The sequence below is a fragment of the Juglans regia genome, chromosome 1 (genome assembly GCF_001411555.2).
Source record: "Juglans regia cultivar Chandler chromosome 1, Walnut 2.0, whole genome shotgun sequence".
NCBI lineage: Eukaryota > Viridiplantae > Streptophyta > Magnoliopsida > Fagales > Juglandaceae > Juglans > Juglans regia.
Window position 1 is genome coordinate 37,186,749 of NC_049901.1, and position 13,845 is coordinate 37,200,593.

Below are 13,845 nucleotides of genomic sequence, written 5' to 3' on the forward strand. Positions count from 1 at the left end.
TACCTGGTTACTTATTTGCAATAAATTTACCGACTCTCCACCTGCGTCCCTCGCATAAAATACCCTTATTCTGAATACCTCACCATGCATAAGAAGGGTTCCTACCCAAATCATCTTCCAAAAAGGATATAGTGAGGAAGCATATTGCTATATATGAAACCTTATACATCAAAGATTGGGGATTTTATGGCAATTTCCACCCCTGTTTAGTAAGAAGTGCCATGTTAAAAGCTTCCAAGTTTCTATACCCCATTCCACCACAGTGCTTGGATTTACACATCCTTTCCCAACCTATCCAATGAATCTTCCTCTTATCCCCTTTCTATTCCCACCAGAGCCTTGTCATCATACTTTCTGGTTCTTTACATAATCTTGAAGGAATCTTGAAACAACTCATAGCATAGGTTGGTATGAATTGAGCAATTGCTTCGATTTAAACTTCTCTCCCTGCTTGTGATAATAATTTTTTTTTTTAATTTTCCAGCCTTGCAACTTTCTCCATACTCAGACCTTATATCATTAAAGTTTGTCTTCTTGACTTTCCAACCAATGAAGGGAGCCCTAAATATTTGTCATGGTTTTGAACCTTGTCCACACCCCCAAATAGCTTTAATCAAATTATTATATTCTTGGCTTGTATTTTTACAGTAAAACATGGATGTTTTCTCCCAGTATTTGCTGTCTAGATGCATCTCCATATAATCTAAGAATGTTCTGAAGATGTTGGTTATCTTCACTAGTAGTTCGACAAAATAACATACAATCATCTACAAACATCTACAAACATCAAATGATTTATCCGTGGACCCTTTCTTCTAGTACTTATACCAGATAGCCTCCTCTCATTTTCTGCAATATAAGAGAAATCAGTCTCTTAGCACATAACAAAAATAAGTATTGTGAAAGTAGATCTCCTTGACGTAAGCCTCTAGAAGGAGTAATTTGGCCATAAGGTTTTCCATATATCATTGATCACACTAAGCCATTTGAAGTACACACGGATGTGTCAGACTATATCACAGTCAATAAGTATGATACAAACTTTATACACATCATAATCCATGAAATCCATTTTCCATCGAAACCCAAGTGAGATTATCTACTCCAAGAAAATTCATGCAATTCTATCATAAGCTTTGCTCATGTCTAATTTGATAGACATTAACCCCTTCCTGCCATGCCTTTTGTTATTAAGAAAGTGAATCAGTTTAGATGCAACAAAAATATTGTCTGTGATGAGCCTTTCCTATACAAATGGACTCTAACTAGGGGATATGATTACTTCATTGCCCTTATCATGAAAGACAACTTTACTTTAGGGTCTCCACAAAATTCTCATCAGAGTTTTCAATGCCTCATTGTTATGGTATTTGTTCATAAGCACTGCAATTTCAGGAGCAAACATTTTCACCCTGTGGCATTGGATTTTACGCAATATTCATCAATAAGCAATTCCTTAGTTTCACACCCAGACAAAGAAAATGGCTTCCACTTCATCCATTGAAACTATGAAATAAAATTCTACTTCAAATAATTGAAGACAATCAATCCAGCCCAAAAAAAAAAGCATAGACAAAATGCATCCTTTGGCCTAGTTTAGATTATCTAGTTAAATAGATAGATGAAAGAGAAGTGCTATAGTATAAAGAGATTTCATAAAAATAAATTTGTAAAATAACATGGCTTTATGTGACATGTTACATCTACTTTATAATAAAAGTAACATTATTAATCCGATGTACCACATCAAACTATATCAATTTGTGAGTTTACTTTTGTGAAATCTCTTTGGGCTAAAATATTTCTCTAGATGGAAAGGGCCATCAGCTTATCCGAAATAAGCTAAGTCCCAATATCCCGCAGGTGGAATTTCAAATAATGGATGAGATAGTTATTGCATAGCAACAGAAACATCATGGGCTCCATTTATACCATCCATGTATGGCAGTGAAGATTATCTCATTCATTAGCTAGAGAGAGATCTCCATTATTCTTACTGACTTAGGCATTGAAGACGTTCCCGCGATAGATATGTACGACGGATCCAAAGACCCAGTAAAACATTTGGAGACCTTTAAAGCTCATATGACGCTTCATGGTTTTCCCTTTGACATTAAAAGGAATGGCTCGAGAATGGTTCAGAGCATTGTAGTTGGGCTCCATCGACAGCTTTGAGGAACTAGGCAGGAAGTTCTTAACCCAGTTTATGTCTAGTCGAAGGCAAAGGAGGCCAGCAGCATACCTATTGATCGTGAAATAGAGAGAATAGGAGAGTTTTAAGGCGTATATGGTGCGGTTCAATAAGGAGAGAATGATAGTCGATGACCAAGATGAAATGATCATGTTGGCTGCTCTACTAGGGGGTATCTGGCCAAGAAGCTCCTTTATGGCTAAGTTGGCGAGGAAGACTCATTCCACATTATGAGAATTCATGGATAGGGTAGACAACTTCATCAATGCCGAAAATACACTAATTGCCTTAATGACTAGATCGGAAAAGAAGGAGTAAGCATTTAAAGGAGGCTTGAAAAAATAGCGAGACGAAGGGCCAAAGGCGAGGATAAGCCAACATGAAAGAAGGTGGAACGTTCACACAGGGCATCACAATAACACTCACGTACACTACTCTAGTATGCATGTACAAGACAAGGTTAAAGAGGACAGATGTGGCAAGGAGCAGGGGTAACAAGGGTGACAAGCCTAGAAGTATTGCATGTACCACAATGCGAGCGGACATAGAATCGAAGATTGCCACACGTTGAAGCAAAATATCGAGGATATGAGAGACAATGGCGAGCTAGAGAGCATTGTCGCTCGGGCTATAGGAAGCAAGAGAACAAGTGCCAACGAAGCGAGAGCCCACAAATGAGGGGTTCGCCAAGGAGATTGAGGAGATCGCAGAAACCGCAAGAGCGCCATCCTAGGTAGGACATAGATTGAAGGAACCAGCCTATAGGCGAGATACAGATGATTGCTGGGGGATATGCTGGGGGTGGCCCCACTTCCTCTGGGAGAAAAACATATGCTAGGTGGGCTAGGTATGAGGAAGTGTACAACATGGGAAGACCGGTCAAGCAACCTCGAGTGTGAGTGTCTCCCACCATTTCTTTTGACAATGATGATTGCCGAGGAGTAGTCTACCCATATGATGATGCGCTGGTAGTGACAATATTGGTAGCAAATTACACTACACGGAGGATATTGATCGCTAACAAGAGTTCTGCAGATGTCCTGTTTTGAGACTTGTTCTCAAGAATGGGAATCAGCGTAGACTAGCTACGTCCAGCACCGACTATGTTGAAAGGGTTCACTGGGAAGGTAGTGCAACCCATGTGATACATCACATTACTAGTGTCAGTATGGATAGACCCCTACCTTGCCACCACCATGACAAATTTTCTTGTGGTAAGGACCCGATCAGCATACAATGCTATCATTGGCCGACCCATGTTAAATTTCTTGAGGGCGATCACCTCCACCTATCATCTGAAGATGAAGTTCTCCACAGAAGTGGGAATTGGTGAAGTTCGTGGTGAACAGGTCCTTGCCTGAGAATACTACGTTCAGGAGCTCAAACAAGGAGAAAGAGAAGTGAAAGTGGTCGAATCGCGATAAGGTATTGCCATGATCCCTCCGCCACCGCCAGAAGTAAAGAGAAGTGAAAGTGGTCGAATCGCGATAAGGTATTGCCATGATCCCTCCGCCACCGCCAGAAGTACTAATGATCGAGGCAGAGATAAGAGACAAAGATGCTCTCACACAAGGGGAAGCAGACGAACCCTTGGAGCTTATCAACCTTAATCCAGCCCAGCTAGAGAACTATGTGAAGATCAGAACCATAATGATGAATAGTGAAAGGCGACAACTGAAACAGCTTCTTACTAAGCACAAGGACATCTTCGTGAGGAGTCACAAAGATATGCCAAGATTTGGCGAGGAGGTCATAGAGCGCAAATTGAATGTCAATTCGAGTGCGTGGCCAATCAGATAGAAGAAAATGAGTTTTAGCTCCAAGAAATATAAGGCAATTGTGGAAGAGGTAGAACGACTGTTAGTAGCCGGATTCATCAGAGAAACCCAATACCCTGAGTGCTTGTCGAACGTGGTATTGGTGAAAACATCCAAAGGGAAGTGGCCCCATGTGCATGGACTTTACGGACCTTAACAAGGCTTGTCCAAAGGATAACTTTCCTCTTTTGTGAATAGACTTGATTGTCGACGCCACAGCAGGACACAAAGTGTTGAGGTTCATATATGCCTACTTAGGATACAACCAAATTTGGATAAGTCAGACCTATTGGGAGAAGATAACTTACATAACTAATCGGGGATTGTACTGCTACAAGGTCATACCTTTTGGCTTGAAAAATGTAGGAGCAACATACCAAAGACTGATAAACAGGATGTTCAAACATCAAATAGACCGAAGTATGGAAGTTTACATGGACGACCTGCTGGTGAAAAGCATGGAGTTCGGACAACATATGAAGGATCTGAAGGAAGCCTTCGGGGTGTTACGCCAGTACAAGATGAAACTTAATCTGACTAAGTTTGCATTCAGAGTGCAATCAAATAAATTCTAGGGTTCATGGTGTCGGAGAGAGATATCGAGCCAAATCCAGAGAAACTATGGGTGATCATGGAGATGAAGTCGCCCACGAATTTAAATGAGGCTCAGAAGTTGGTGGGAAAGATAGCAATCCTCAATAGGTTCGTGTCTAGATCGACAGATAGGTGTCTCCCTTTATTTCAAGTTCTAAAGAAGGCCTAAGGCTGGGACTCTAAATATGAGGAAGCATTTGCACAATTGAAGGAATACTTGACGCATCCGCCGCTACTAAGCCAAACTAAGCAAGGGGAACCTTTATCACTGTACTTAGCCGCAACCCCATACACTGTATCTGCCACGTTGGTAAGGGAGGAAGGAAGAGAACAAAGAGTCGTACTATGTAAGCAAAGTGTTAAGGGGAGGTGAAACACTGTATCTAAAGATAGAACTAATTGCTTTCGCCATTGTTACAGCTACGCGATGCTTGCGGCCCTATTTTTAAATCCATCCAATAAGAGTCATTACCTCATCACCCTTACAGAAGGTGTTGTAAAGGCCCAACACCTCAGAGAGGCTGGTGAAGTGGTCCATCGATTTGAGCGAATATAACATCAGTTATGTTCCCAAAACTGCTGTTAAAGGACAAGTCTAGGTTGACTATGTAGCAAAATTCACAATTTTTCAAGAAAAAGTACCCAAGGCTCCAGCGAAGATGCTGTGGTAGGTGTATGTCGACATGTCATCTTGTCGAACAAGAGGCGGGCGGTGTAGGAGTGCACATGGTAATGGGTGACAGGGTCAAGTCGAACCATGCGATACGGTTGAACTTCAAAGTAACAAACAATGAAACTGAATACAAAGCAATACTCGCGAGGTTGACCATAGCAGAAGCTTCAGGAGGGAAATAAGTTGTGATGAGGGCAGACTCCCAAGTTGTGGTCAGCTAAGTCACAGGAGAATATCTGGCAAAATGACAAAAACTAATAAAGTACCTCCGTCAGGTTCAGAAAGGATGCAGTCGCCTTCAACATTTTCGAATCGAGCGTATCCCTCTGGTTGACAATTGGAAAGCCGATCAACTAGCACAAGCAACTTTAGCAAAGCAGGAAAAAACTTTGTTGTGGGAGGTCAATATTCGAGCAGTTGACACACCGGCTATAGGAAAGAAGGTCTTAGAGATAGGAAAGGGCACACCAGAGTGGACATATGACATAATTGAATATCTAGAGACTGGAAACCTTCCCACCTCTCTTGAGGAAGCTGGAAGGTCAGGAGCAGGGCAGTTCGGTTAACTATGATATACGGGATGCTATACATGCAAGGCTTCTCGACCCTATTGTTAAGATGCATCTCGAAATAGGAGGTTGACTATGTCCTGAGAGAGATGCATGAATTAGTGTGTGGAAACCATTCGAGAGGGAGATCCATCACCACGAAAATCATGAGCACGGGATACTACTGGCCAAAAGCCTTAAGGGAAGCAAAATAATTAGTAAAAAGATGCGTCCAATGCCAACTACACACACTAGTCCCAAACAACCCTCTTAAAGAATTAAAGTCGATAACCTCCCTTTGGCCATTCGCTTAATGGGGCATAGACCTAGTTGTCCCTATGCCCCTGAGCAAAGGAGGCACAAAATTCATCATTATCGCTGTCGATTACTTTACCAAGTGGGTAGAAGTTGAAGCAATGACGACATTGATTGCCTAAAGCGTGACTAATTTCCTAAGAAAAGCTATAATATGCAGATTTGGGATACCACAAAGCATTATCTTCGACAACGGCAAATAGCTTGACTCCAAACACTATCGCAAGTGGTGTGCCAACTTAGGATCAATGTCAAATACTCGTCTACAGGGCATCCGCAAGCGAACGAGCAAGTTGAAGCAACTAACAAAACCATTGTAGGAATGTTAAAGAAGAAAGTAGGTGAGAGGAAAGGGACATGGGCGGACGAGCTCCCTAGAATCTTGTGGGCATACAGGATAATGAAAAAAACTTCAATGGGCAAAACACCTTTTGCCTTGGCTTATGGAAGCGAAGCAATGATATAGTGGAAGTGGGGTTGATGAGCCATAGGAGGAAAGGCTTCGATGTCGAAGGAAATGACAAAATGCTAGAAGAAAGTCTGGACTTGTTGGAAGAAGTGAGAGCAAACGCTGAGACTAGAGTGGGGACCTACAAAAGGAAGACGAAGCAGTACTTCAACAAAAGGTGAGACCGATGTCCGTTAAGCTAGGTGACTTAGTCCTATAAGAAACTAGAGTGACTAGAGCAGAGGAAGAGAAGCTTGGGCCATGGTGGGAAGGGCCATACATCATGGCAGCCAGTTATCGCTTGGGAGCGTATCACTTTAAAGACACTGAGGGTCATGAGCTGCCCCACCCTTGGAATGTTGAGCACTTAAGAAGATACTATATTTAACTCGTGATGTATCAATTTTGATACAATAAATTAGTTTCGATGGGAAGCGTGTGATTCTATCTCATGACTTTGCACGTTTCTGTTGATTGGTTTGATTTCAAAGCATTTGATTGTGTCTTATTGCTTCACATACTCTTATCACCAAGGTTATGCAGTCGAGGCATCCTCCCGCTACACCAGTCTCCACAGTTATGCACGAGGCAACCTCCTGCTACACTTTTATCGCCAAGGTTACGCACTCGAGGCATCCTCTTGGTACACCAATTGCCAGAGTTACACGGTCGAGGCAACCTCCCGCTACACTTTTATCGCCAAGGTTATGCAGTCGAGGCAACCTTCCACTACACCAATCGTCAAAGTTACAAGGTTGAGGCAACCTCTTGTTACACTCTTATCGCCAAGGTTACGAGGTCGAGACATCCTCCTGCTACACCAATCGCCAAAGTTACAAGGTCGAGGAATCCTCCCGCTACACCAATCGCTGGAGTTATGCAGTCAAGGCAACCTCCCGCTACACTCCTATCTCAAAGGTTACGTTGTTGAGGCATTCTCTGGTTACACCACTAGCCAGAGTTACGCAGTCAAGGCATCCTCCAGCTACACTCTCATCGTTAGAGTTACGCGGTTGAGGCAACCTCCCACTACACTCTTATCGCCAAGGTCACGCGGTTGAGGCGTCCTCCCGCTACATGCAGAGTTATGCGATCAAGGCAACCTCCTGCTACACTTTTATCACCAAAGTTATGCGGTCGAGGCATCCTCCCGCTACACCAATCATCAGAGTTACGCGGTTGAGGCAACCTCTTGCTACACTCTTATTACCAAGGTTACGCGGTTGAGGCACCCTCCCGCTACACCAATAGCCAGAGTTACACAGTTGAGGCAACCTCCCGCTACACCAATAGCCAGAGTTACACGGTTGAGGCAACCTCCCGCTACACTCTTATTGCCAATATTATGCGGTTGATGCACCCTCCCGCTACACCAATCGCCAGAGCTATACGGTCGAGGTCAAGGTTCCACTAATGATTCACAATTCTCAACAAATGTCTAACAAAAACACCATTGGGAGAAGCCTCCAAGAGAAAAAAAAAAAAAAGAAAAAGAAAAAAAGAAAAACAACACAACACAACAACATAACACATCGAAAGAACATTCACATCATCAAGATCATGATAGTTCTTCAAAATATATTTCTCCAAAACATATATAGTATCTCATTCCTAATCCAAACATAAAAAGAATTTTTTTTTTAGGAACTGCGTGGAGGAGGAAAGGCGTTCGGTATGGTATCCCTCCCAAGGGAATCGAAAACATGATAAGCAGAGGAGTTGGCTTGGATTGACTTGTAGTCCAAAGTATGAAGATTCGTCTCGGGATGATTAAGCAGGAATTCCCACAATTGTTTGATCCTGAGCTTAAATCCAAGACCCCAAGCTCGGCTTCAAACGGTGTAGGCAGTTAGTTGTTAATTGAGGGAGAATGTGAGCAACCTCACTTTGAGAGCGAGCTAACTCGACATTCAGCTCGATCACTTTTGATTTTGATTCCGATAGCTATTTTTTGTGGGAATCCAAGATCTAGTTCAGCTGCAAATAATGGTGATCATGTTCCATAAGCTATTTTTTTCACGGCCACCAGATCTTGTTCTGCCTTGGCCTTCTCACCTTCTGCTATGCTTAATCGAGTATTGGCTTCTCAGCGTCCTTCCTCGGAGTTCAACAGGCGATTGGTGTAATTAGTCTTTGCCTTCTTAAGTTCCTCAACCTCTCTCTCCATTTGGTTGAGGTAGGTGACTAAATTGTCCCGTTTGGCTCCACTGGCTTTTGCTTTGCATCGAGACTTGTTGGCTTCCTCCAAGGAACTCATCACCTCCAATCTAAGCGAATCAACCTGACCATGCAAGGAGGCCACCTCATCCTCGAGCTGGCGAGAGCGGAATTCAACTTGAGCTAACTCCTCAACCATCTCCTCCTTTTTGGCTTGTGAGGTGAGGCCAGCACTACCGATGAAAGACTGCATGAATTGATTCTCTTCCTCTAACTCCAAGTGGTCCTTAACCAAAGCGGCTGCCAGATGACCAACTCCCTGAAAACCCAACCAAGTCAAAAGCAACAGGGTAAGGAAAATAAAAACCTTAAGGCAAAGGAACTTATCGGTGAAATGATGCTTTGAAGGTTATGAATGGTGGAGTGAAAAGCCTCTTCTTGGCAGGCATGTAAAGGCCGAGAGGAACTATTTGGGCAAGAGCCTGACAAACCATAGGGATCAGGGACTCTAAAAGACACACCAACAAATCCCTCCGGGGTAGGGGTGTCCTGAACAGGCATATGCAAAATAGTGGAGGGATTAAAGAAGATAAGAGGTGGAGTACGTGTGTTCATTTGAGTAAATGTTTCCACCTGTTGATTGAGAGGAAGCACTATATCATCTTCTTGAGCAAGTGGCACCCGAGAAGGATCGGCGAGAGGATTGTCTACTGGGAAAGTCGAAGAGGGTTCCACCCCTGGTGGGGGAGATGCTAAAGGGCGAGGAAGGGATTGACACCCTACTTCCACTAGCGGGCGATAGGGTTGGAAATACGAAAAGCATCTTGGGGGTGACCCCGCTTGAGACAGTCGAGGCAAGTGGCGAGTCAGAGACAATGGTAGTAGCGCTTGCTGGTGGATCTTCAACATCTTTGACTCGTAGGAACTCCCTAAAGACATCAAAAGGAAGAAAGCTGCTTGGTACAGTGGGGGGCACACTTAGGAACTCTGGATTTGGGGTTAATGTTGTTGTCCTCATCTAAGTTAACATAGTCTTCTGCCCGTGGAGCCACTTTAGGAGGAGCATTGGGCGACATGGCAGACTCAACCTTTATCACCAACTCAAGATCAGCCTCAGCCTAGGCCATAAACTCGTTGAGGGAGTTGGTTGTGGATACTTGGGAACGATTTGGGTCCTCTCCGCTACTTGCCAAAGGTGGTGGTGAGGGCCCACCCCTTGTGGAATTGGACTCATCCGAAGGCGCCACCACCAAACAGGCATTTTTCTTTTTCTTTCCTTCTGCCATTGGCAGTGGGCCTATTTTCAATCTACCAGCCGATGATGGAGTGCCCAAGAATTCGCGACTGAAAACGTGTGCCTTGCTAGGCACCATCAAGAACCTATCGATGTTAGAGGGAGTTAGAACGACATCTGATCAGGTGGAATTGTTATTGTGATCTACCCAAGCTTCTACCAACTAGATGCGAGCAGAAAGGAGGATCTCAAAACCATGTTCATCAGGAACCGGAGACCATGAAGCCCTAATGGGGAACTCTTGGTTCGCGGCCTCATCTACAGGAAACTCCCAACCATCACCTGATATAAAGAAAAATTTCTTCTGCCAATCCTTGGCGTGGGAATATTTGAGCTCCAATTGAACCAATTTGTTGTGAGCCCTAAAACTACAAAGGTTTCCTTCCAAACGTCTGAAGCCATGTAGGGAAAGGAATTCACGAGCCGTGAGGTCAAGGTAGTCATTACCCGTGGGCTCCAACACTCACCGCCAAAGAACACAGCAAGCCATCAGAATCCGCTAGGCGTTGGGCATAAGTTGGGTCGGAGCAAGCCCCAAGATGTCTAGCACGTCGCGAACCGATCGCACTTAAGGCAAACAAAGCCCCATCATAAACATAGCCAAGTATGGCAATGAAGATTATCTGATTCATTGGCTAGAGAGAGATCTCCATTATTCTTATGGACTTGGGCATCAGAGGTGTACTCTCGAACCCCCAAGCCACACTCTTCTTTGGTTGCAAGTGGTCTTGCGTGAGAAACTGTGAAACACGTCCAAAACAGATATTATGGGCAATGGAGTTTTAGGTGAAAAATTATATTTATAAATTGTGATATAGTAAAATTTAATTTATAAGAAAAATTTAAAATTAAACTCTCTCTAAAATTAAATTACGAGACTTACAAAGAATAGAGCGGAGCCTAAACTGGTCCTGGCCTGCCCAATTACCTGGTAGAAAGCACAAACATCCAAAACGACAAGGAGTTTTCCCAAGTTTCAATGAGAAACGACTTCGACTATAGGTTTATTGGGCTGCAAGTCGAAGTCAACCCACCACATCCAGCCCAAAACCCTAAAATGGTCCATTCGCTATATCATATGCTATAGTTTTTTCTTAAAAGAAATAGATTATGGACCTTTATTTACCGTATGCATTTGTAGGGTTTTGTGCTTCATATTTAGCTGAACGCTCGCCTCCGCTCTCGCCTCTGTCCTGCGGCACTCGAGAGTCGAAACCCTCAAGGTCTCTCTCTTTACCCTCTGTTTGGTATCCAAGGAAATTTGGAAAAGAAAATGAAATGATGCTCGGGATTTAATTTTAACTTCCTCTTGTAATTCCCTATATCGCTTCTTGTTTACCTTTGAATATTTTATTATTTTTCTTATCATTGTTATTGTTGTTATTGGTGTTGATCTTGTATATTACTTTGTTTTCTGCTCTGAATCTGAAAGGATTCTGAGTGTCTTTCTCGATTAAGTTTTTTATTTTAAAAGGAAATTTAGGCTGATGTTATAGTATATAAAGTGGCGAGTGGGTGAATGACCTGACTGGTTGCAGGAAATACTTTTCGAGGAGAAGGGCGAGTGAAAATGGTGGAGAAGACCAAGGGGAGGAAGGAGGAGGTGGTTACCCGAGAATACACCATCAACCTCCACAAGCGCTTGCATGGCTGGTAACCCTTTTTCATTCTTTGCCATTCTCACCCATCTTTGATTATATTTTTTTTTCTCTTTTTCCCTTCTGTTTTTATCCTCTTAACGCATCTTGCTATCGGCAATTGTCTTGTTGGGTCTTCTCTTATGCTGTTTCTTGGTTATATAGCCCACAGTTGGAATGGCAGAATGTCGTTTGTTTCCTATTTATGGTCTTCAGGGTGTATTAATATAGTGGGGGTTGTTCTTTTTTTTCTTTGGGGAGGCGTGGTGGTGGTTACATGTCATAGAATTTTAGAGGCCATCCTGTTTATGAAATTTGGATTTGGATTTTCGTGTGATAGGTTCTGAGAATTGGGTTCAGTTATTTGATCAAAATGCCTTGTTATCATGATTTTAAGTATGGACTCGAGATTGAATGTTGGATTTTGGAAACTCTTTTTTGAGATGTTCCTTTGACTGAACGGTTCCTTGTTTACTTCTGTTTGGTACCGAGCTAATTGATAGCCTTTCTTTATCCATTTACAATAAAATGTAGGAATTGGTGACATGCACAAAGCATTCGTCAGTAGCTGCAAAAAAACTTGATGGTTTAGGGCTGTGATAATGTAAAGGGTTGGAAGCAGAGAAGTGCTGGTTTGATGATGGCAATTAGCTGTTAGTGCTTGGGAATGGGCAGTGGTTTCCGATAGTGATAATAGAACTCGGTACTTAGGTTGCCTGAAAGATTCAAGGGTAGGTTCTCGGATTTTGGTGGACTGGAGTTGGAGGAGAGTTTTTAGCTGGTGTTTGTGCCGTGGGGAGGGGGGTTATCAGCTTGGTGATTGTGGTTGAGAGAGAGAGATGGTTATTAGGTTAGATGCTAGACTTGGGAAGAATGAAGGGTGAAGTTGTAATGAGTGTGAATTCCCTTCTCAGCCCCAAAAAAAAATGACATAATTTCTTCTTGGACCTCCTTCCCCAGCCCCAAAAAGAATTTGAAAGAACTCTTTCAACCCGCAAAAATATATATAAAATTCGTTTTTAAAAAAATCTAAAAACTAAATCTACTTTGTTTCTTACAGCAAAAACTATGATTTCAATTACTATTTCTACTTATATGAGAAAGGATCTAAGTTGTTTGTGTTCTACTGTCATTCTAACAAAACCAGCACATTCAAGAAGAAGGCTCCGAATGCAATAAAGGAGATCAGGAAGTTTGCACAAAAAGCCATGGGGACCAAGGATGTGAGAGTGGATGTAAAGCTGAATAAGCACATATGGAGCAGGGGCATCCGGAGTGTTCCAAGGAGGATTAGGGTTCGCATTGCACGAAAGAGGAATGATGATGAAGATGCAAAGGAAGAGCTCTACTCTCTTGTCACTGTTGCTGAAATCCCACCAGAGGGATTGGGGGGTTTGGGTACCAAGGTCATTGAAGAAGATGATTGATTTAATCAATTCTCTGTTATAAGTAAACTTGCTGTTTATTCGGTACAAGGATTTTAGATGAGGATTTTATCTGGAATTTTAAGTTTTATGAATCAGACTACTTGTTTTGTTTTCTTTTTTGGAGATTTATGGCTTGTTCTTGCCTAGATTTTCCATCTAGGTAATTTACATTTGGGTTAGTGAATGCATTTTTTCCAATTGCTTCTTTCTTGCGCCCCATGGTGTTACTGCCGCGTTCACAAATGCTTTCAACGAAAGCATCTCACAGAGTGAGTGGCCTGGCTCAGAGTAATAAAACTCCTGCAATTTTTTCAACTTCTTAAAACCAAAACTAATAAGTTTGAAAGACAACCCTCATCTAATGTTACAACAAAAACAGGTTTTCCATGAATTGAAACTAATCTCTCCGGCATAACCTTGAAGCCACACCGTTTCATCATTTCCAAGCTTCCGACAATGTCATTCATCCAGCTTTCTAAGGGCTGTAATAGTTAGACCATTTTCTTGTTAATATTAATTTATTTCTTATCCTTCGAATTTAAAATAAGTTGGATTACCACTTTCACATAGACAATTGGAAATATTCGTATCTTTTCATTGAATCCCCTTTTGGAGTTATTGCTTTGCAAGTCTCAGTTCTTATACACAATAAATTGTTGATTTAAAAACCATTCATCTCAACTATCTTAAAAAATGATTGGTATTTAGACTTTTTAAAAATTTTAATGAATCTCATAATAAGTA

General features: G+C 42.3%; 2 protein-coding genes across 2 annotated transcripts in view; one reads left to right on the plus strand and one right to left on the minus strand.

Moving 5' to 3' along the window:
• LOC109009972 (deoxyhypusine synthase) overlaps positions 1-13,845 on the minus strand; it is an 871,604-nt gene that overhangs the window by 58,141 nt on the left and 799,618 nt on the right. The gene's annotated exons all lie outside the window — the stretch shown is intronic.
• On the plus strand, positions 11,143-13,303 carry LOC109010060 (60S ribosomal protein L31). The gene is made up of 3 exons (XM_018990775.2): positions 11,143-11,260; positions 11,576-11,690; positions 12,822-13,303. Exons 2-3 carry the CDS (start codon positions 11,608-11,610, stop codon positions 13,099-13,101), a joined length of 363 nt encoding a protein of 120 aa, XP_018846320.1. The 5' UTR covers positions 11,143-11,260; positions 11,576-11,607; the 3' UTR covers positions 13,102-13,303.

Bases quoted from the DNA above. Each gene is read 5' to 3' on its own strand.
- LOC109010060 (XM_018990775.2), top strand. From the start codon at position 11,608: ATGGTGGAGAAGACCAAGGGGAGGAAGGAGGAGGTGGTTACCCGAGAA. The intron at 11,691-12,821 runs GTAACCCTTTTT...TAACAAAACCAG, and splicing joins CACAAGCGCTTGCATGGCTG to CACATTCAAGAAGAAGGCTC.